This window comes from Monodon monoceros, unplaced genomic scaffold, assembly GCF_005190385.1.
Source record: "Monodon monoceros isolate NGI ecotype Baffin Bay Population unplaced genomic scaffold, NGI_Narwhal_1 Super_Scaffold_13, whole genome shotgun sequence".
In the NCBI taxonomy this organism is placed as follows: Eukaryota; Metazoa; Chordata; class Mammalia; order Artiodactyla; family Monodontidae; genus Monodon; species Monodon monoceros.
The window spans coordinates 29,962,974-29,985,429 of record NW_021703769.1 but is presented as its reverse complement, the minus strand read 5'-3'; the positions used below and the strand labels follow the sequence as shown (position 1 = coordinate 29,985,429).

The 22,456-nt window shown below is 50.5% G+C and overlaps 1 protein-coding gene across 5 annotated transcripts; it reads right to left on the bottom strand.

Annotated features, from left to right (window-relative positions):
* Positions 1–8,666: 8,666 nt before the first annotated feature.
* On the bottom strand, positions 8,667–20,838 carry MAVS (mitochondrial antiviral signaling protein). Of its 5 annotated transcripts, none has more exons than XM_029221655.1 (7): positions 20,798–20,838; positions 16,993–17,183; positions 15,857–16,046; positions 14,379–14,551; positions 13,498–13,654; positions 11,125–11,597; positions 8,667–10,237 (listed from the first exon to the last, which is right to left on the bottom strand). In XM_029221655.1, exons 2-7 carry the CDS (start codon positions 17,107–17,109, stop codon positions 9,788–9,790), a joined length of 1,560 nt encoding a protein of 519 aa, XP_029077488.1. In that variant the 5' UTR covers positions 17,110–17,183; positions 20,798–20,838; the 3' UTR covers positions 8,667–9,787. The 5 variants fall into 5 exon arrangements, with proteins under 5 accessions (XP_029077488.1, XP_029077489.1, XP_029077490.1 ...); XM_029221656.1 differs by having other exon boundaries at positions 16,993–17,163; positions 20,798–20,830; XM_029221657.1 differs by having other exon boundaries at positions 15,857–16,031; positions 16,993–17,163; positions 20,798–20,830.
* Between the last annotated feature and the right edge of the window lie 1,618 nt (positions 20,839–22,456).

Below are 22,456 nucleotides of genomic sequence, written 5' to 3'. Positions count from 1 at the left end.
TCACAACATTCACTACTTATTTGCTTTATCATTAAATATATAGATAATAGTTTCAGAATAAAAATATCAGTATTACCAATGATGTGATTATTAAACACTGTTTAAAATTTTTCTGTGGTTCTTTTTGTCCTTAGGATACATTGCACTAGGGATGAAAAATCAAATTGTGCTTTAAAGTCATTTGAAATAATTTCTTTCTGTGTAGTTCAGCCAACAACTCAATACAGAATTGAGTCCATTTTTTTTCCATTTTGATTCAATTTTTAGAGATTTAAATTTTTTCTTGCTTTTTCTAATGAAAGAAGCTACCATGTTGTGTGCTGCCCTATGAAGCAACCCATGTGGCAAGGGACTGAAGGCAGCCTCTGGCCAACAGCCAACAAGGAAGTGCAGCCCGCAGAGCAACAATTCAATGAGGAACTGAGACTTCCCTGGTTGTGCAGTGGTTAAGACTCTGCACTCCCAATGCAGGGGGCCCAGGTTCAATCCCTGGTCAGGGAACTAGATCCCACATGCCACAACGAAGAGCCCGCATGCTGCACTAAAGATCCCGCACGCGGCAATGAAGATCCCACGTGCCGCAACTAAGACCTGGCAAAGCCAAATAAATTAAAAAAAAAAAAAAAGGAACTAAATCCTGCAAGAACCATGTGAGTGAGCTTGGAAGTGAATCCTCCCCAAACTGCAGCCCTGGCCAACACCTTGATTGCAGCCTTGTGAGAGACCCTGAGCCAGAGGACGCAGCAAACCTGCACGTGAAATCTTAACCCACAGAAACTGAGATACTAAATGTGTTGTTTTAAGCTATTAAGTTTTGGAATAATTTCTCATGCAGCATTAGTTAATGGGTCACCTCCATAGGGGCTGTGTTATATATACTCTTAACTGTTGGATGACTGCAGGGAAAGTAGAATGCTGATTAATCAGTTAATGATGAGGTCAACTGATGAGATCAGTTGACCAATGGTCTTGAGTAGAATTGTGTGGGGCTCTGGCTTTGCCCTGTTCTCCATTTCATTAGTGATTGGGTGGCTCATCCTGCACATGTTGGGGAAAAATCCAGAGCCAGAGGGTCCTCAACCAACTGAAACAATGACCAAGTTGTTTGGATTGTTGCATGAACTAAATTCAATTCAACAAAGACCCATTAAGCTTGGCAACAATAGTTTGTGGAGCAATACAGGGGGCTGTAGAGAAGGCCCTGCACCCCACTGCTATGAAATGGACCTCAGAGAGCATCCCCAGCCCCAGGCCAAGGATGGGATTAAGTCAGGGCTATCAAATGGCACAGAAGTACATAGAGAGAGGCAAGGAATGATGTCTATCAACCCCCCTAAAAAGGAAACAGGATTGCAAGGGATTAAAGGACATTATCAATTGTTGCTCTTTCTCTTTAGTCAAAAAAGTCTCCTTAAAAATGCAGTGACTAGGGCTTCCCTGGTGGCGCAGTGGTTGAGAGTCCGCCTGCCAATGCAGGGGACACGGGTTCATGCCCCGGTCCGGGAAGATCCCACATGCCGCGGAGCGGCTAGGCCCGTGAGCCATGGCCACTGAGCCTGCGCGTCCGGAGCCTGTGCTCCGCAACGGGAGAGGCCACAACAGTGAGAGGCCCGCGTACCGCAAAAAAAAAAAATTTTTAATGCAGTGACTCAATGAGTCAGCACCCGCTTTTAACAAGATCCCCAAGAGGATTTGTATCTCTACTGAAGTTGGAGACACTCTGGGCTATATAACTCTGTATAGTTTGAAATTTTTTTTTAATTTCACTTTTTTATTGAAATATACTTGATTTACAATGTTGTGTTAATTTCTGCTGTACAGCAAAGTGACTCAGTTATACATACATTCTTTTTTATATTCTTTTTTATATTCTTTTCCATTATGGTTTATCCCAGGATATTGAATATAGTTCCCTGTGCTATCCAGTAGGACCTTGTTGTTTATCCATTCTATATGTAATAGTTTGCATCTACTAACCCCAAACTCCCAGTCCACCCCTCTGCCACCTGCCCTCCCCCTTGGAGGACAAGTCTATTCTCTTGAGTCTGTTTCATATATAGGTTCGTTTGTGCCCTATTTTAGATTCAACATATAAGTGATATCATATGGTATTTGTTCTTCTCCTTCTGATTTACTTTACTTAGTATGATAATCTCTAGTTGTGGTATTTTATTTATTCTTTTTTAAAATTTATTTTTTTTTTTGGCCTCGCTGTGCAGCTTTTGGGATCTCAGTTCCCTAACCAGGGACTGAACCCAGGCCGTGGCAGTGAAAGCCTGGGATCCTAACCACTTGACCACCAGGGAACTCCTGGTGGGATTTTAACTTTTTACAGCAAGCAGATATTCGTGTATCCTGTGTAATTAAAAGATGATTTAAAGAGACTAGATTATAAGGAAGGTGAAAATTCTGAAGGGAGACTGACCCCCTGGACTGGGACTCCTGGAAGGAAGGAGTCCACTGAACCAGGCCAGAAGGTGACATCCAGCCACATGTGGAGAACTGAGGAGCTTGTCTCTGAGTAGAGACTCCTGAAAGTGAAGGTGGGAGGAAAAAGGGGGAGGGGTCCTGAACAAGATCCCCAGATTGAAAGTTCTATTTACATTCACTGCAGGAGCCTCACTTCAAGCAGATATCTGGCCAGGGTAGATCCTTAGAACTGTGGGCTGAATAAAAGAAATGTTAAAGGACCTTAAGTTCTAGAAGTAATAATAGCAGAATTACTGGAAACGTGAGTCCATGGGCTCACAATTCTAAGGACATCGTCCTGATAGCAAGTAGTGAAAAAAGCAATTCTTTCAGCAGTTGCCACGGTTTCTCTCTTTCCCAATTCCTTTGGACAGACCTCCTGCAAGAAGCTGATTTCCAACTGCATGTGATAATGAAAGGATTTTTCTTTCTTCTTATGTTAAATACAAGCAAACTGATCAAATAGGAGACAGCATCTGACTGCTAGGAAATCAGCAATTCAGACAGTATGGCAGTGGCACTTGGGAATGGGGAAGGACAGAGGAGGGGAGGAAGCTGGTACAGCCAGTCCATGCCAAGGACACTCAAGGGCTGATGGGACTGAGCTCTGGAGGAGGAAGGATTTGACATCACCTGGTCCAGCCTCGTGGTTTATGGGTCCAGGAAGGAAAGGGACGCCAGGAGCTGGCTGTGGACCCAGGACTAGAACCCAGGGCTACTTCCCTTCTTCATCTTTCTCACCGTTCCCATTTTCTCTCCCCACCTCCACCTTTCTGGCTGCTGCCCACCCCGTCCCCCCAGGTCCCTTCTGTCTTTGAAGTACCCTTTTCAGCACGTATATTTTACTTCAATAAAAAGCTGTGGGGTTGAGGGGGTATTTTTCTTTTATTGCTGTTTTTATAGAAACAGCATTGAGTAAGTAGAAGGAAGATATTCAGTGTAAGTTGTTTGTGTGGGGTTTTTTTTATTATTTTTGGCTGTGTTGAGTCTTCATTGCTGCACTCAGCCTTTCTCTAGTTGCGGCGAGTGGGGACTACTCTTTGTTGCAGTGCGTGGGCTTCTCATTGCGGTGGCTTCTCTTGTTGCGGAGCACGGGCTCGGCGCACGGGCTTCAGTAGCTGTGGCGTGTGGGCTTCCATAGTTGTGGCTTGTGGGCTCTAGAGCGCAGGCTCAGTAGTTGTGGCACATGGGCTTAGTTGCTCCCCAGCATGTGGGATCTTCCCGGACTAGGGCTCGAACCCACGTCCCCTGCATTGGCAGGTGGATTCTTAACCACTGCGCCACCAGGGAAGCCCCCAGTGTAAGTTTTTTAAATGCAGGCAGGAAGGTGAGAATTTACTCTGAAGAATTTGAGGTAAGCCATGAGAACTTAGGAAGGCTAATAAGTGAGATGGATCTATTCAAAAAAGCTTCCAAAAGGAGCTGGGCTTTAAGCCAGGCCTTAAAAAAACTTTAGTGGGTGCAGTAGCTAAGCCATGACTTGCAGCAGAGCCCTCTAGCTGTTGGTCTTATCCTTACAGGCAGCACCACTGACCCCAGGGAGGGATAGGGAGCTGGATGAAGCATGTATGTGCCCACTCCCATCCCATTCCGGCAGTGGAGACCCCTCGCAGAGCCCATATCCTTCCCTCTGAGAGACTGAATATACAAAAGGACAGTGGCCAGACCATATATGACAATAGAACTCTCTGCAGTAACCAGCCTGGAAAGCCAAACCACAGCCTCTGCAGCAGTCATCCAGAATGATCAGGTCTTGGTTAATGTGTGCCAGCTTCTTCCCAATCCCCAACCACCTCTTCCCTCTCTTCCATCTTGGGACCAACCAGAGAAAGCCAAATATGTTCCCCAACCAATCACATAAGGTGCCCCTCTTCTAGCTAGCCAGCCTCCAGTGTCCCAGGCAAACAACCTCCAATCACGGCACATGTGAAGCCTTCCCTTTCTTTTATTCACCACAGTGTTTTCCCAGTCCCTGCCTGCCTTTGATACCCTCCTGGCCAAATGCAAGTAACAGTGGCTGCTCTTACAAGCTCAGAATGAACAGCCTATGTTTGTTCTCATTTGGGTGACCTTGGTTTATCTCCATATCTCTAAAGCAATTCTGTACACAAACTGAACGTACTCATGAAACCAACACCCAAATCAAAGGTACCATGCCGACTTTCAATGCCGTAGATCAATTTTGCTTATTTCTGTACTTTTTGTATAAATAGAATCACCCAGTCAACACTTTTGTGTGTGTACTGACTTTTTTTTTTTTTTTTTTTTGCAGCACGCGGGCCTCTCACTGTTGTGGCCTCTCCCGTTGCGGAGCACAGGCTCCGGACGTGCAGGCTCAGCGGCCATGGCTCACGGGCCCAGCCGCTCTGCGGCATGTGGGATCTTCCCGGACCAGGGCACGAACCCATGTCCTCTGCATCAGCAGGCGGACTCTAAACCACTGCGCCACCAGGGAAGCCCTGTACTGACTTCTTTTTCTCAACATCATGTCTGTGCAATATATCCACATTGAGTGTAGCAATATTTTCATTCGTATTCATTGTTGTGCACTAGTATTCTACTGTATGACTTTACCCCAACTTATATATATATATATATATATATCCATCCATTCTACTGTGGATAGACCTTTGGGTTGATTCCAGTTTGGGGCTATTTTGAACAGTGCAGTTAGAAATATTCTTGCGCATATCTTGGTAGACATGAGCTCTTGTTTCTGTCATGTACATACCCAGGAGCGGAATTGCTGGGTCATAGGTTATGCATGTGTTCAGCTTTAGTAGATACTGCCTATTTTCCAACAGGGTTTTACTAACTTACATTACCCCTAAAGTTTGAGAGTTTCAGTTGCTCTATATTTCCATCAACATTTGATCTTGTCAGACACTTTCATTTTAGCCGTTCTGATAGGTGTCTTTGTAAATTTATACTTAATATTTTTCTCGTTCCCTAGAGGTTCTAAGTTTTACTGTTTTCCTGGATTTCATTGTTATAATTGTTAATAGTACATGACTGATCAAAACAACACTTTTCTCTCCTCCCCCCCACCCCTGCCCTTGCTTTTAGACACTCCTTTAGACCACTCACAATTATATTGGAGACAGTGGGTGATAGAAGGGGGCCCTTAAGGTGGGCTTTTTGCATTATTATTGTGTCTCTCCAAGGCCTGTCCCCATACTCTGCACTCAGTAGGAGCAAAATAAATATCTGTTGTATAAATACGTGAAATAAATGACATGAAAGCCTATATGTCTCCACCATACTTTGTGAGTCATTCCTGACCACTGGAGTGTATGCAGGTGTCTTACTCATTTTAGGCCTTAGACCTGGCACAGGGGAATCCTTTAACAAACAATACCTGCTAAACCAAACTGACCTCCAGCTGCCTCACCTCATTCAGCCTCAGGCCATTGAGCCTGGGCACATACAAGATGATTATATTCATATTGTCACAGCATCCCTGAGACTATATTAATTATATATTGCACATCATTACACTATTATAGCAGGTGCCAGATCTTGGCACACCGGGCAGAGATGTGATGGTGTGAAATCTCACTTTAAGTGGGGTCCTAGGCTCCAGACACCTGATCAGCTGTGGGTCATGGGCATGGAGAACATCCAACTCTGGGGCCCACAGGCCAGAGTCTTCCTTTGCATTGTCCCCTCTGGTCCTTCGTCCCTCCCAGTCTTGCAGATCAGCTGTAAATTGGGTCATACTTGTATCCATTTCATAGGGTCATTGTGAGGATTAAACAAGTTAATACATGTAAGGCACCTAGCCTAGCACCTGGTATGCAAAAAGGTATGGGGTAAGTGGTAGCACTTTTTATTATTGCTGTTATTAACAGCAGCAGCAGCAGGGATGAGGAGTGCTGAGTGACCATGCCCTGCACCAAGTGTGAACTTCATGGCCCTGGGCTATATGGAAAAGAGCAGAAAGGGGAACATGTGATTTTTATCCATAAAGAGTTATCACTTCCAGCACAGACTAGCCCAGGGACCCTGAACACTACTCTCCCTGAAGGTGGGGGTGGAGGTGTTCCTTGGCCATCAGCTTCATGATAGTGCATTGGTAGAAAGCAAGGGACCTCAAGGCTTGAATGACTCCATTTCTAGGAGACTCCTATAAGAGCAGGACACATGCTGTGAAGTTTGAATCTGGCCAAGAATGGGAATTTCTGCCTGCTGGAAGGGCTTTGTCAGAGCCTAAAGGAGACCCCTCGTGCAATGGGGCAAACTGCCACTGGACACACCGTCAATCATCACCTCTCTGGGACAGAAGCAGTAGCCAGATACTTCCAAGGAGCTTGTCAGTGAAGGAACCTCCTCTGGTTCTCTCCTCCTAAGACGGGGAACCAGTGCTACTCACGCTTTGAACTGGTTCAAGAGGGATGTCACCCACTGAGGCCAAGAAACCAAGAGGGGAATGCCTTGGAAGAAAAAAGAGGGCCTTTGCCACAGAATCCTCCTGTCCCAAGTCTTTCCCTTGACTTTCTGAACTCCTCACTTTCTGACTTACAAAAAGAACCTGTACAGAAAAGGGGGAATCAGGCAGGGATGAACAAGACTATCCATGAGTCCATAATTATTGAAGGTGTGTAATGGGCACGTGGAGGGGAGAGGTAATTATTCTAGTTTCTGTACTTCTGTGTGTGCTTAAAAGCTTTCCATAAAAAAGAAGCTATGAATAATCCATGGCCTGAAAGAGTAAAGGGCACAGGCTCCGGACGCGCAGGCCCAGTGGCCATGGCTCACAGGCCCAGCCGCTCCGCGGCATGTGGGATCTTCCCGGTTCGGGGCACGAACCCGTGTCCCCTGCATCAGCAGGTGGACTCCCAACCACTGCGCCACCAGGGAAGCCTTCTTGCTGATCTTTGACTAGAAATTCTCCCAAATCAATTAAATCTGAGCACATCCAACCAGGGAAACAAGGTGAGAGTGTGGTATTAGTCTGGCTTCGGTGGGTCATCAGGCAGAATCGGCAGGTGTTTCCCAGGGAAAGAGAAGCAGTGGTAGCTGTTGGGCTTTGAAGGAAATGTTTCAACAGGAGAGAGAGAAAAGATGGAGAGGGATTTATATGTAGGTACCTTGGCTACTGCTGAGTCTGCCCTTAAGCACTTAGGATGGCACTGGGCCTTCTGGCCCCACCCCGGCCTTTACACCGAGGTGAAGGGTGCTTCCCCATCTCTTATCAACTACCCCAAGCCCTCTCCTGGCCACAGGCCAATTCCCAATCCTCCTTGAAGTTGACATTTTATTGACAACAGCCAAAATAGGAATGCTGTTCAATGCAGGCCAAGTCAGGGCTTCTGAGCAGCATAATTTGAAAAGTGCCAGGATGGTCCCTAAATGTTTCCTACACACCTTACCCAAAGGTATCTCCCACATGGCTGGTCACTGTGCTTGAAATTCTACCATTTAAGTAGCATATTTTGGGTCTACAAGCTGCTTTCTTGAGATACTTTTTTCCAAAGCTACTTTGGGAGGGTAACACATTAAAACCAGTACCTATTCATGAACTGTTCACTGACCTGGGTACCTGGGAGGGAGGAAGCAGCACAGAGGGTTAAGAGCAAGAGTGATGGGGCGTGGTTGCAGACAGCTTGGGTAGGGACCACTCCTGGCTTCAGGGTACAGGTGGTTGCATTTGGAGAGAGGGTTGAAGAGAAGCTCAGAGGTAGAAGTAGAGGTCATTAGGTTGCTGAAGTCCCCGAGGGTAGCATAAAGAAAGGCTGTAGCAGCCAGAGCAGGGTGCAGTACCCTGCAGACTGACAGTCTGGGGGTGGGCCACAGTGAGCCCTACCCCTTATGTCTCCACAGGGTTCTAGTTCCTATCCCTTGCAGAGCTCAGAAATGAAGGTAGCTCCCGAGGCTCCTGTGCCTGGCCCTTGTCCAGCAATGGCTGCTGGGAAAGAACCCAAAAGGATATCCCTCAATCTGTCTGTCTGCTGGGCGGCACCCTAGCCCCCACCCTGCACAGTTGCCCCAGTGGACATGCCTCCCTCCTCACTCCCCAACAATTCCCCAGTGCATGGAATAAAGTAAGGGACAAATATAAAAGGGGCATAGGCAGTAGGGTTTGGGTCTGCTTCTAAAGGCACGGCCAAGTGCTCCAGTCCCTCCACATTTGAATAGAGATAATGTATCCACCCCTAGTAAATGAAATGTCAGGAACCATTCTAAGATGTATATAGATAAACTCATTTAATCCTCACAACACTAGGACGTGTATATCTATACATAAAATTTTACTATTCATCCCCATTTTACAGATGAGAAAACAGGCACAGAGAGGTTAACAGCTTGCCCAAGAGCACAGAGTTAGTAAGATGGGATGCAGGCTTAGGCCATCCTACACTGCAGCAGTGCACGCTTACCCACTGGGCACTCTGCCTCTCATGCCCTCATCTCTACCAGGCTGGGCAGGGAGAGGTGAGAAAAGCATTTAGTGGCCACCTGCTCTGGACCAGGCACTTGACAAAGACGTGTATGCTTCAATCTCAGGAGAACCCAGTGAAGGATGAGCCATGATCCTCAGGGTCCACATGAGTAAGCAAGACCAGAGAAGGCTGATTATTTGCCAAGGCCACACAGCCCAAGAAGAGGTGGAGCTGAAATCCAAACCTTGGCCTGAGCTCTGCCCTGCATGTGCTCCCTCTCCAGCCCCCATATGGAGCTGAAGAGAACAGAGACCAGGATGAGAAGGCTGGAGAGGGGCACTTAGGTGGTCCTCAGGCCTAGCACCTGATCAGGCTTCCCAGGGGTCCATGGAAATCTCCAGACCTCCTCCCCAACCTTGTGTGGCAGGGGAGGGGAACCAGAGAAGCAGGGGACTAAGTCCTTGAAGATGGGCCACTCCGCTGCTCCTGGGGCAATAGCCTGAGGCTGGGCCACTGGGGGCTGGAGTGATGTTCTGTGGGGTCTCCTACCCCCCCCATTGGCTGCCAGGGACCAGGGCAGGATGGGGGATGTTTCCGACCCCCTGCAGTCTCCAGTAGCACCTCCTGATCCTTGCACTTGGGTAAAGAGGGATAAGGCCTAGACGGGGGCACCTCCTCCAGAGGATAAGGGCAACAACCAGATGGCCAGGTGGGCGAGGTCTGGAGCACTCAGGGCAGCCCAGGGCCCAGAAAGCCAAGGATGGTGGGGGAGCTGCCAAGGGCAGGAGCTGGGATGGAAATGCTGCCTCGCCTCTGACCCAGCCTCTGCCAGCCCAGAGATAGCGTCAAGGATGGTGGGACAGCTCAACTTAGTGGCTCAGGCAGATGTACCATGGGAAAGGGAGCAGATGCGTGATAGGGAGGGCCCAGGAGTTTCACTGTAGTGGGCGCCGCCGGTACAGTGTGGCCAGGAGCGCAGCTAGGAGCACCCCAGCCACGGCCACCCCAAGCCACGGAGCCCAGGGCAAGTTCCTGACCACCAGCAACTCCTCCAACTCTTCCTCCTCCTGGAATTCTGGGGTGGTGTGTGTCCCAGGGCTGTCCCCCAGGATGGGGGTACTGGGGCCCCCGTGGATCCTAATGGTGTCCTCCGACTTGTACTCGTTTTCCTCCGGAGCGTTGTCAGGCCCCACGCTCAGGGAGTTACTGTGGCTGATGGCGAGGTCTGCGGAGCAGCCCGAGAACGGTTGGCTGTCCATTCTGGATACCAGCCTGCCAGGCTTGCTCAGCTCCAGCTCTGAGCCCCAGCAGTCAGAGCTGCTATCTGGCCATGGCGAGGTGCCTCCAGTGGCAGTACCTGTGGGTGCTGGAGATGCTGGAGTCTCCTGGGAAATAAAGGAGGGACAGGAGGGACTGAGGATGGTGGGGGGCAAGCCAGGTTGGGTGGCCCCATTCCCAAAACAGGCCAACCCCTCAGTTCCCAGCCCATAGTGCTGTGAGGCAACCCTCTCTTGGGGACTCAACCCACTGATGGTGCAGGAGGACAGTGGGGGAGGAGGGGACTAAGGCCCTGCAGGAGCATCAGTGGTGAACTCCTCCAGGGCTGAAAGCTCTACTCGCTGGCCTGCCTGTGAGCTCACTCCCACCCCAGGGAGCACTTGGTCATGTGTGGCCCCATCTACTTTGACATCATGCCTGGGCTTGATGGCCATAAAGCAGCCACAGGGTCAGAGGCTGGGCCATGCACCCAAGGGGCCCCATGGACTTGGTTCTTCCAGACAGACAGCAGCAGTAGGGTTAGACGTGCAGGCTCCGAGCAGGCAACTGTGGAGGCTGCTAGGGTCAGAGATGGATGGGCTGGGACTGCAGTTTGTAAAACCCTGGTCATGGTGGGGCAGGCCAGATATCCCAGTGGTGAAGAGCAAGGCATCGAGGCAAACAGGCTACCCTGCTCTAGTAGCCTCAGTGTTTCCTCACCTGCAAAATAGTATTGATGAGCTTAAAAGGGAGCTGTGAGCTCTAAATGGGTTAATGCATGTGACCAGTGGAGGTGGCCCAGCAAGCCTGACCCTCCTGAAGCATTCACACTTAAGAGTTCTAATGATTATTATTACTCTAAAGGACATGGTGTTAGGTCTGGATGAGGCTAGGTCTCAGCTGTCCCTATGCCCTCAGAAGAAGCCCTGGACCAGCCTAGGCTGGAGACAGAATGGAGACTGGAAAGGGTACAAGGAAGAGGCCTGGATCACTGCTAGGAGGGGCGAGGACTCACCTCCACAAGTCTGTTGCTGTTCCTGATGGTGGGCCCTGTGTTGGCAGGCAGCTTTCTGGGCGCCGTGCACATATGTTTCCTGTGGCCAGGCACCAAGCCAGTAGGCACTTTGGGTGGCACCACGCCAGAATGCAATGAGTTGATGGGCAATTTGGATGGTGCTAGACTGGTGAGCACATTAGTGGGCATTGCACCAGGGGGCTTCAAGCTGGTGGACAACTTGGAAGGCACTGTGCTGCCAAATGCTGAGTTGGTGGGCACCCCTGCCCCGCTGGAGCAGATGGTACCTTCAGCCTGGTCACCAGCACCTCCTGCAGAGGCCAAGCCAGTGGAGGAGGAGGAGGTGCCAATAGATGGAGCTGACACTGGGGGTCCAGGCAAGCGGCTTGCCCTGGGGGTAGAACGGACCAAGGGCTGGAAGGAGACAGTCGGAGACACAGGCCCATAGGATGATGTGAAACTGGAGACCACGCCTGCAGGTGGCAAAACAAAATGAGAAACACAAACCCACAGGAGTGTTATCCTAAAATCACAGTGGCCTTGGGATCAGAGGGCTGGAGAAGGGTCTCTCTGCCCCAGCTCACACCATCCCTATTGCATCCAAGCCTCCCAACCTCCTACCCATGGAGGACTCTCCACAGTCTCTTTGGTTCCCAGGGCTGAAGGCCCAATGGTTGCAGATAAATCCTTGGTCCTGTCCCTCCTCAGTCCTTGACGTGTTCTCTCACAAGAGCAAAATGATCCCTCCCTTTAACAGGGTCTAGGAGCTTGAAAATCATTATTAATTTTCCTCTCTGCTTTTTCTTCTCCTGCCTAGGACACCCCCCTTTCCTCTTGTGTCTGCCTCTTCCATCCTCTCCTTAGACAAGTGGAATCCTGGATGTTTCTCCCACTGCCATCTTTCCTCTCAGCAGGAACAATCCTAGGCCAGGGCAAGAGGAGCAGGATGGCTCTTCTTAGAAGAGCTCACACCAGTCATGTGGCACCAGAGGCCCAGTCAGCCCCCAGTGTGTGCAAATCTTCTAGGAGGCCCAAGGGCTTGGGGGTAGAGGGACAAAGCCACCCCTGGGAGGAGAGTCTGAACTGGGGGAATCAGGAGGGAGCAGGTGGTGATGGTCCATAAAGGCAGCTACATAAGGATTCACCATGGAACTCTTGAGAACACACATGCCTGGCCCTACAGCTGACAAAGGTCGGGAGTGATTCTGATGTCCACCACCCCCCATCCCAAAGCTAACACCACAGAATCTCATGGGACCTGTGTCCATAACTCATACTGAAATCAAAGTGCCCTCTGCCTCCCTGGTCCACAGCAGCATTTCTTGAAAAGATGTTCCACAGCAAGCTGACAAAGCAAAGTGCAAAAGGATACTTGGGTTAGAGTTTGGTGTGACAGGAGCATGGGACACTAAGGTGGCTTCTCTGAGCTCCTGTGTCTTGTGGCTGTTCCGTGGGCACTGTGGGCTGGCTGGGCATCACTGTCATGTGGAACACAGTTTGGGAAATAGTGGTGCAGAGATGCCAGCCTGAGACATCAGAGTAGATAGCACTATATTCCTGAGATGTCTGATATGAGGGTCCAGACCCTTGGCTGATGAAGAACATACTTCTCCTGGGGGCTGAAAAGTTTTAGTGATTCACTGGGAGCTAGAGACCCCTTTAGGGTAGGGCAGTGCTCCCTGACAACAGCTGGCCCAGCCCTGTACTCTTCTTGCACTGTCCTCCAGATCCTGGCGGATCCCTACATAGTCCCTTTGGTATAGTGCAGGCATGGCCCTAATTCACTTCTACCTGTATCCACGCCCTCTGCAATGTGACCTTGTCAGTCCTCTCATGTAGGGATGGAGTCTATCTTTCTACTCCTTGATGCTAGGCTGGCCTTGTAACTTGCTTTGTCCCACAGAAAGAAGCAGGAGGAAAACTGCGCCAGTTTTGAGCCTATGCCCCAGAAGCCCACTCTCCCTCTCTCAGAACTCTGCTCAGGTATATGAAATGGGCTTGACTGCTGGAAGGTAAGAGACTCATAGAAGAGAACTGAGGTGCCCCAGCCAACAGCCGTAAACAGCTTATATGTACCCTGATGCGTATATAAGAGGGAATTCAGCCCATCTGAGCCAGCCCAAATTGCTGACCCACACAATCATGAGCTAAGTAAATAGTCGTATTTTAAGCTACTAAATTTTGGGATTGTATGTTACAAAGCAAATACTAACCAATAAGCCCTCTGAGGAACTGGGTTGTTCCCTGGGGTGAACTCATTTCCCTGGGGAATACCACCTTTGCCTCCTGTCCAAGAAAACCAGAGGGGCAACTCTAACCCTTACCCTCACTGGGAGGTCAGAAAGGCCCTATAACTCCAGGGTCCATGCATACCTGCTGTGTGGGTAGTGCCCAGTTCTGTGTCTTGCTCCTGATGTCCACTGCAGGTCAGAGGGCTGAGGGCCACCGTGTCAGATGAGGGCTGCAGGGGGCCACCCAGCCTCTTGAGGACAGCCCCAGAGCTGGGTGGCTGTGGGGCTTTCTTCGAACTCTGCACGAAGGAATATATGAATAAGGCAGTTGCTTCTCCCAGGAGCTGGCAAAGGGCAGCTTATGCTTGGGACGGCTCCTACAGGCCACAGCCCATGCCATGAAGCACAGGACCAAGGAAGCCCTTGCCTCGGCTTTGGTCATTGCCAGGACTTCTATCTGCAGGTGACTTTGAAGCCACCTCATAGAAAATCATCCTATGGGGGGCCCCTATTCATCTGTCTGGCCCTAAAGAAAGGTCCCCATCTTTGGGGCCACTGCACAGACCCCTTTCTTATGCTTCAAGTCCAAGTGGTGTCTCCTGGACACCTCACTGCCCACTCATCCTATCCCAATAGAATCAGTCATCTTAACCTGCAAACTTTACTGGCAATGATTACAGCTCCAAACATCCCCTGCTTCCCCCATCACCTCCTGCTCCCTCAATCTCCCTCATCTGGTCATCCCCGGATCCCTTGACCCAGCTCAACATCTCACATGGACCACTGCAAAGACCTCAGAATTGTGACCTCACAGCTGGCTGATGACAGAGGGGTGGGGGCTGCCACATAGTGAAGACCTGGTTGGCAGTCCGGGAGCTGGGGCAGATCCATATTGGGGGAGCCCTGGGGTTCTGAGCAGAGATTAGGCATGATTTGTGGGGGACTTCCAGAAGGCTGGGTGAGCAGAAGTGGGCAGACGGGAACACAAAAGCAGGAGGTTCAAGGTAGATCGTGAGGACACACCTCTCCCAGGGACTCTGGTGGCTGGGTGTCCTGGACAGGCATAGGGTAACTTGGCTCGTCCTCTCTGTAGCCATTGCAGGGGATGCTGGGGGCCACAGCAGGTGTGGTTGGCCCTGGAACCCCAGCAGGAACTGATGGCCGCTCCAGTGGGGATGGGGGGTTGTTCGGATTCCCTGAAGGACAAAGATATTGTGATGCCAAGGAGGAATTGGGGTGCTCTCAGTGACAAGAGAGGCCTGGGTGCTCCTAGAACTCCAGGTCCATGGCTATCAGTCCCCCACAGCATCAAACTCTATCCTGACGTGGGCAGTACTCCTCAGAGGAGACCAGCTTCATGAAGCAGGAGGCAGGTATCGGAGGGAGTGGAGGTGGAGAGGACAAGGAGAGGTAGGAGGAGTAGTGGGGGAAGTGAGAGTGTTGGGGGCACCTCACAGGCCTCTCACCACCCAGACTGTGTCAGCAGTCACCACTTCTCTTTCCCCAGGCATTCTGGGACACAGTGGCTTTCTTCTCCTCCTCATGGGTGGCTTTCACCACTAACTGACCCCTCACCTAAAGCTTCCTCCTCAGGCCTCCCCTTTGCCCCCACCATCCACGCCTGGCCCTACCACAGCTGTTTTTATCTGGGGGAATCACTGGTAATCTCCACAAATGAAGAGATGAGTTAGAAAGGAAGGAGGGGAGGGAGGAAGGGAGGGGGAGGAAAAAAAAAGAAAGGCAAACATGGGGATATTTTAAGGCTGTAAATCTGAGCAGTGTCTCAGGAATTGTCTCTAGTCTGAAATATATATAGGGCTGGTGTGAATTTTCTTCCTGCCTCAGCCCCTGAGACCCTGGCCTCAGCAGACCCCCTCTGAGTACTTGGCCTGGCAGGGAGCATTGAGAGGGCTTTGAGGGATAACTGGGCAGCTGCGGGGGTGGGAGGCAGCTAAGGAGGCTCTAGGGGAAACCAGTGGGAGGGGAAGAGATGAGGGGAAAGGGAGTAAGGAGCCCATGAGGAACAAAGAAGAGACAGTGAAGGGAGGGGGAGAGAAGAGATGAGCAGAGAGAGGGAAGGCAAACTGAGGGAGAGTAGACGGGAGGAAATGAGAAAAGCGTGGGAGGCAAACGTCACAGCCACAAAAATTAGAGGAGGCTCCATTTGCTGAGCACATGGAAGGTACCCAGCCCCAGCTAAGCACTCAACATGCCATCATCCCATGGTATCCACTGCAGCCCTACAAGGTAAATGTTGCCATTAGCCCCATTTTACAGAGAAGAAGACTGAGACTTAGGGAATAACGGGGCTTGGCCAAAGGGTTAATAAAGATTAATAAGTGGCAAAGCATGGATCTACACTCAGGTTTGTCCACTGCCCAGGAGTGATGGGAGGGAGGGTGAGAGATGAAGACAGCAGGTATGGGGTGAGAGGAGAGGGAGAGTGGAGGCCAGGGAATCAGACAGGAGTTCCAGAAGAAGGGCCAAGGTGGGAGGCTCACGTAGCAGGTTGCTCTGGTAGACTCGGTCCACTTCATCAGCGAGACTGGACAACTCACAGGCCCTCAGTGCCCCAATGAAGGAAGACACCCAGCCGTTCCTCCGCCGAAGGCTGTTGAAGAGGTCCCAGAGAGTGCCCTGGTTCCCCCAGCGCTCATAGGAGGCCCGCAGTCGGTCCTGAAAGACACAGCCCTGCCACCAAGCTCAAGCCTGGTAGCCCTAACCCCCTCCCCACTCTGGAGGGGACAGCTGCAGATGGAGGTACCTAGAAAGCTACAAGATGGAAGCAACCATCTGAAACTGAGTCAGAGCCCAGGACAAGGCCAGAGTTTGAGCCCAAGTTTAAAGGCCCAGGAAATAGGCCTTACTGTGTCCCAGGCTCTCTGCTCAGGGCTTTGCATGAATTATCTTATTTAATGCTATTATTACCCCTACTCTACTGATGAGGAAACTGAGGCTTAGCACATACAAACAAGCAACCAGATAGCAGAAACAAAAACCCACAGGAAAAAAAAAAAAAAAAAACTCACAGAAAACATTTACTGCAGAACTAAATGGCAAGGTATTCCCACAAACACCAAAATACAAGAGGGAGGAGCCAAACCCTACCAGCCACAAACTCACATACCACCGGTATCTGCATGGAGGAAGCAGAGGGAGGCCTCAGGGTTCAATGTGAGGACAGCTAAAACTGGGAGGGGCCAGGCTCACTTCACTAGGGGCCCACAGCAAGTGCTGAGGGAGCTAGCACAGTCTGGCTCCCAAAGACTCTCAAAGTTGAGCCCCAGGCTCCCTGCCAGGATGGGTCCCATGACTAGGAGAATGCAATTGAAACTAAACAGGAACAAGGACAAAAGAGATAAAGAAAAAGAAGGTTCCGATTAAGGTGGGTGAGTGGTCCCAAGCCCAGAAATCTCAGTGCCATATTTTGGAGCACTATACCAAAACGACACAAGAGGGAGCTCAGTGAGGTTGGAAAGGACACCCTGAGCCACACTTCATTCTGAAAGTTAGAAAACTGTCAAGGATGGGAAGCAAGATAAAACAGAGAAGGAAGGAGTTGGTCCTGGCTTGGGAGAAGCTCTGAATTCCACAGCCCTGCCCCCAGTCCATGCCTGGTTGTCACGCCCCGGCTCACCTGGTCACTTATTGTGAGGCAGGATAGGTAAGGCAGAATCTCCAGAACATCAATATTGCAAAAATTGCCATGATGGTTGCGGATATACTGATAAGTCTTGTCCTCAGCAAACGTCATCGCTGTCTGGGTTCTGAAGTGGCAGAGGGCTCTGGCCCATGAAGGGTGGATGGACTGAGAGAGAGGAAAAAAGACTGGAAGAAAACAGACCACACATGGCAACAGAGTTGGGAGTGGAGTTGGACAAAAGGCAATTCTCTCTTTCTTTTTCAACTCTTTGGAATTTTTGCTCTTTTTTTTAATCATCCTATTTTACTGCCTAAGTCTCAGAGGCCCTCAACGAATTTGCCTAAAAACAAATTGGTGAAAAAAAAAAAATCAGATCTAGAAGACCTAGGGCCCATTTCTGCCCTGCAGGTTTGTCATTGTTGGGGAGAGCTCTGGCTCCTGCCCCATTATCCCCAGGTCTGAATGTGCCCCTAGCTTCTGATAGCAAAAGGGCACCACCTAGAAGTGCTGCTCCTTTGGAGTATACTGAGGGGGAAGGGGAGGAGAGGGAGGAGGAGGGGTAGGAGGGAGAGGATGGGGAAGAGGAGAAGGCACCCAACATAATAATAGGATCTATCCTATTCTTACCGTGAAGAAAATGAAGTACCAAGGAATTAAGGGGACTTGCTAGTGAGTAGAAGAGCAAAGAACTGAGGTCTTCAGGATCTGGGATCAGGTTCTTCCCAGAACATGACTGCAGGCCCACCATTACACTAAAGCTTGCTACACACATTTTTTAAATTAAAAAAAAAATTTTTTTTTAAATTTTTGGCTGTGTTGGGTCTTCATTGCTGCACACGGGCTCTCTCTAGTTGCAATGAGCGGGGGCTACTCTTCGTTGAGGTGCACAGGCTTCTCATTTTGGTGGCTTCTCTTGTTGCAGAGCACGGGCTCTAGGCGCACGGGCTTCAGTAGTTGTAGCACACGGGTTCAGTAGTTGTGGCTCGCAGGCTCTAGAGCTCAGGCTCAGTAGCTGTGGCGCATGGGCTTAGTTTCTGCGCAGCATGTGGGATCTTTCCGGACTAGGGCTCGAACCTGTGTCCCCTACATTGGCAGGCAGATTCTTAACCACTGCACCACCAGAGAAGCCCTACATACATATTTTTTCGGTAGGAGGCTGAGTTCCACTTCTGGGTGTGACCCCAGGCAAGTTATCAGCCTTTTCCAGGCTTGTCCTCACCCCTAAAATGGCTCAGAGAGGTTGTTTTGACAATACAGTAGTTCAGCCTTATAAGCCTGAAATTTAAAAGTACCCCCAATACAGTCAATTGCCGCAGGTTGCTTATGTAGCACTTAACACAATTTTCAATTATAGATCTGTTTGTTTGCTTGTTTCTTATTTGCCTTTCTCATGGGAGAGAGCTGCAGGGAATAAGACAGACAAGATCTCTGCCACCATCCAATTTACATTCTACTGGAATGAGACAGATAACAAATCAGAAAACATATACATAAATAAGAATTCCAGACAGTAATAAAGGTTACAGAGAAAATAAAGCAGATGGTGAGACAGAGCCCCTGAAGAAGGGCATGCTGCTTGAACTGGGATGGGGAGGGAAGCTTTTCTGAACTGACATTTGAGCTGAACTCGAATGTAAGATCAGTGTTTTGGGCAGAGGGCACAGCAAGTGAGAAGTCCTAAGGTGAAACAAGCTTGGCATGTTTGAAGAATAGAAAGTAGATTGGAGTTGTCCAGGTTTAGAAAGCTAGGGGGAGGGGCAGAGTTCAAGTCAAGGAGGTTGGGAAGGGCCACTAATGTAGGGCATTATAGGAAGGGACTTTGGGTTTTATTTGGAGTGAAACAGGGAGCCATTGGAGGGCTCTGAGCAGGAAAGGGAGAGGATTTGATTTGATTTGACTTATTTGATTTATGTTAAAGACCTCTGTGGTGGTTGTGAGGATCCTGGACTGGGCAGGAGGCAGGACGGAAGCAGGGAGACAAGTCAGGAGGCCACAGCAGGGAATACATGATGGGTATGGCCAGGATGGTAACCATGAAGGCGGCAAGAGATGGCTGGATTCTTGGTATTTTGTGGATATGGGAGGTGAAGGAGAGAGAAGAATCAAGGCACTAGGTGGATGGAGGGTGCCACTTAGCAAGCCAGAGAGTCTGGGGGAGAAGCAGTGGTGCAGAGAGGACTCCAGAGTTCCATTTTGAACAAGTGAAGCTTGAGATGCTATTGGATGTCCAAAGGGGTTTTCAGGGAGGCAAGTGGGCAGAGGAGAGGGGCAGGCTGGAGTAGAAGCTTGGATGTCAAGCTTGGGTGGGACCTCTAAGAGAAGTGCTGCAGAGTAGAGAGTGCCCAGAAGCTGCTGAGGCCACCAGTCCCCTGCCACATGGGAAATGGAGCAGCAGTCCTGCCTACCTGCAGCCCACCAGCCTCACAGCCACATGCTGCATGACCTGCTTTGCCAACCACCAGGTGCTACATTCCTGGTGGGGCGAGTACCAGTGACAGAAATCAAGAGGATCAGAGAGGTGGGGCGGGGGAACAACTCTGTGGTGGCGAACAGATCCCTCCTTCCCACCCATGGGACCCAGAGAAGTACCAGGAGAGAGTCAGGTGATACATTCTTCTGCATCCCAGCCTCAGCCTTTGAGGCAAAGAGTTTGGGGAGTACGGGTGTATGTAATGGTCCAACCAAAAAGAAAGGAAGCCCATATTTGTTCACATTTATTGAGGGTCCACTATAGGCAGGCACATCCTAAGTTTCTTTCATTTAATTCTTGCCACAATCCCAAGAGGACAAGTGATGCCAAGTTGCACAGCTGACCAGTGGCCTAACAGGATTTGAACCCAGGACTTGCTGCCTCATTGCAGCTCACCATACACCTTGCAGGGCTTAGAGACCCCTGCGGCAAGTGAGACTCACACAGCCCCCTGCCTTCATGCCCTGGAAGGGGCCAAGGCCACTGCCTGGGTGAGGGGGGTCGCTAAGTGACTGTGTGCCTGGGAAGATGCACTATTTAGTCCCTTCTCTTGCGAGGTATGGAAATCTTTCGGACACGTCTGAGGACGTTCTAACCCTGCCCTCCACAACAGCCGGGTTCTCAGGTTCTTCCAGATGTCCTTCCAGATGTTTTTGAGCCTCCAAACGAAGAATGTCGGTTTTGTTTTTTCCAGTGTTTTCCAGGCACCTCCTTCCGGTCTCAGATAAGATGTGGGGCGGATAGTTCCTGACCGTCGCGTCTAGGAGAGTTCTGACCCGACTGCACCAGAAGCTGAGTTCAGAGCGCTCCGCCCTCCCGGAAGGGGCGAGGCCTCACAGTCTCCGCTCCTATTCCTGAATTCCCGGGCCAGACCCAGGTCCGCGGAGGGCCGGGAGACTGTTCTGAACCACCGAAAACAGCCAAGACCCAAGGGAGGGCGGCAGTCCGCGACCCCCAAAAGCGCGGCCGCCAGAGATTGGCGCACCCGGGCTAGGCCTCGCCTGGGAGTCACCCTGGGCCTGTGGGCAACTGGAGAAGCTCAGTAGCCAGCGCCCTTCTCCTTCCGGCCCAACCTCCCCTCCAGCCCGAGCAGGCGCCCGCGCCACCCACCTCCCGAGCCCCCGGTGCTGGATGCGGTGCACGGAGCTCTCGCTGCCCCGAACACCCTGTGCGTTAGTACTGCTCTTCCCAGCTCCCCGCGCGCCCCAAGCCCCGTGCACCCCGGCGGACTCCTAGTCCCACTCGGCTCCTGCGCCGCGTACCACCTCCCCGAAAGGCATCTGTGCGCCCTGAGTCCAGAGGACCGAGCTCCCAAGGTGACGATCTTACCTTGGGTAGCCACGACCCGGCGACCTGCCTCCAGTCGCGGACAGCCGGGAACCCTCCCCTGCAGGGAGGGAAGGGCAGGGGGTAGGGCCGCGCGGCCATTGGGCAGACAGCGGGGGCGGGCACTTGGCCTCGGTTTGCGGGGCCTCGAGGCTCTGGACGCGCGCTCGGGACAGATCTGGGTTCCTACTAAGTCGACGAAAGTGCAGATGATCTTCTTTCCGTCTTCGTCTCGAGCAACTTACAGGGGAAGCCCAGGGTCTGACTAGAAACCAAGTAGAAACCGTGGTGGGCTCGATCCCGACGCTTCCCACGCGAAGCTACCCCCTCCTTCCGCCGAGTAATTTGAGGGGTGAGGGTCTTTATGTAGTTCGCTCCTGGACGCCCAGGGCCTAAGCACACAGTCAGTGCTCAATAAACGTCCGGTGTCACGCAGAGTTCACAAGGGTATGAGTGCCCAGCCAGGCGACACTCATTCTGGACCTGAGGAGGCAGGATCGGGGCATGCAGCTGTATGCAGGGCAGGGGCGCCAAGGTTGGCTCGCCCGGCTCGCAGGGTGTAGGCCTTGAGTGCTGCGTGGGAAAGGCCTCCTCCGATCAATGATTTAGGGCGGTACCTCACGGCAGTGCTCGCCTACCGCCTCGCCCTTCCTCTGCTGGGCCAGAGGCCAGCAATTATTGAGTGCCCACTGTGTTCCAGGTACAGACTTAAAGTCTTATACCTTAGGGCCCATTAAATATCGCAAAATAACCAGGTAGAGGTTTATTTTTTCCTATTTTAAAGAAAGATTAAAAGATTTGGAAAAAAAAAAAAAGATTTGGAAAAACGTCTGGCAGTTCTTAAGTTAAACATATGCCAACCCTATCACCCAGCAATCACTCCTGGTTGACCTACGAGTCCACCTGGAAACATGCACAATAGATAATGTTCATAGTGGCTGTATTGACATAGGCAAACTCTGGAAACAACCCAAATGTCCATCAATAGAATGGAGAGACAAACTGTGGTGTACACAGAAGTGAAAAACAACAAAGGCGAAAAACTATCGATACAACATGCATGAATCTTACCAGGATGAATGGGCAACATGGCTAAACAAGCCCAGCACAAAAAGTACATGCTGTCTGTTTCAGCCACAAGGTACGATAAGGTTCAAAAACAGGCAAAACTCGTCTACATAAACAGAAATCATATCACTGTTTACCTCTGGGGAATGTTGAGGAGCGGGTACAAAAGAGCCTTCTGGAGTGATGGAAATGATTCAATATCTTGATGTGAGTGGTGGGTACCTGGGCTTGCACATATGTAAAAATACATCATCTGTACACTTAAGATTGTTACACTTTATAGGACTTCCCTGGCGGTCCAGTGGTGAAGACTTTGCCTTCCAATGCAGGGGGTGCAGGTTCGATCCCTGGTCGGGGAGCTAAGACCCACATGCCTCGTGGCCAAAAAAAGGCCAAAACATAGAACAGAAGCAATGCTGTGACAAGTTCAATAAAGACTTAAAAAAAAAAGTCACATCAAAAACAATTCTTTTAGAAAAAGTGTTGTTACACTTTATACTGCAACTTTGAAAAGAAAGACAGGGCTTCCCTGGTGGTGCAGTGGTTAAGAATCCACCTGCCAATGCAGGGGATGGGTTTGAGCCCTGGTCCTGA

Bases quoted from the DNA above. Each gene is read 5' to 3' on its own strand.
- MAVS (XM_029221653.1), bottom strand. From the start codon at position 17,295: ATGATTAAAAAAAAGAGCAAAAATTCCAAAGAGTTGAAAAAGAAAGAG. The intron at 16,047-16,992 runs GTGAGCCGGGGC...GCTTGGTGGCAG, and splicing joins GCCTCACAATAAGTGACCAG to GGCTGTGTCTTTCAGGACCG. The intron at 10,238-11,124 runs GTGAGTCCTCGC...TTTATTTCCCAG, and splicing joins ACAGCAACAGACTTGTGGAG to GAGACTCCAGCATCTCCAGC.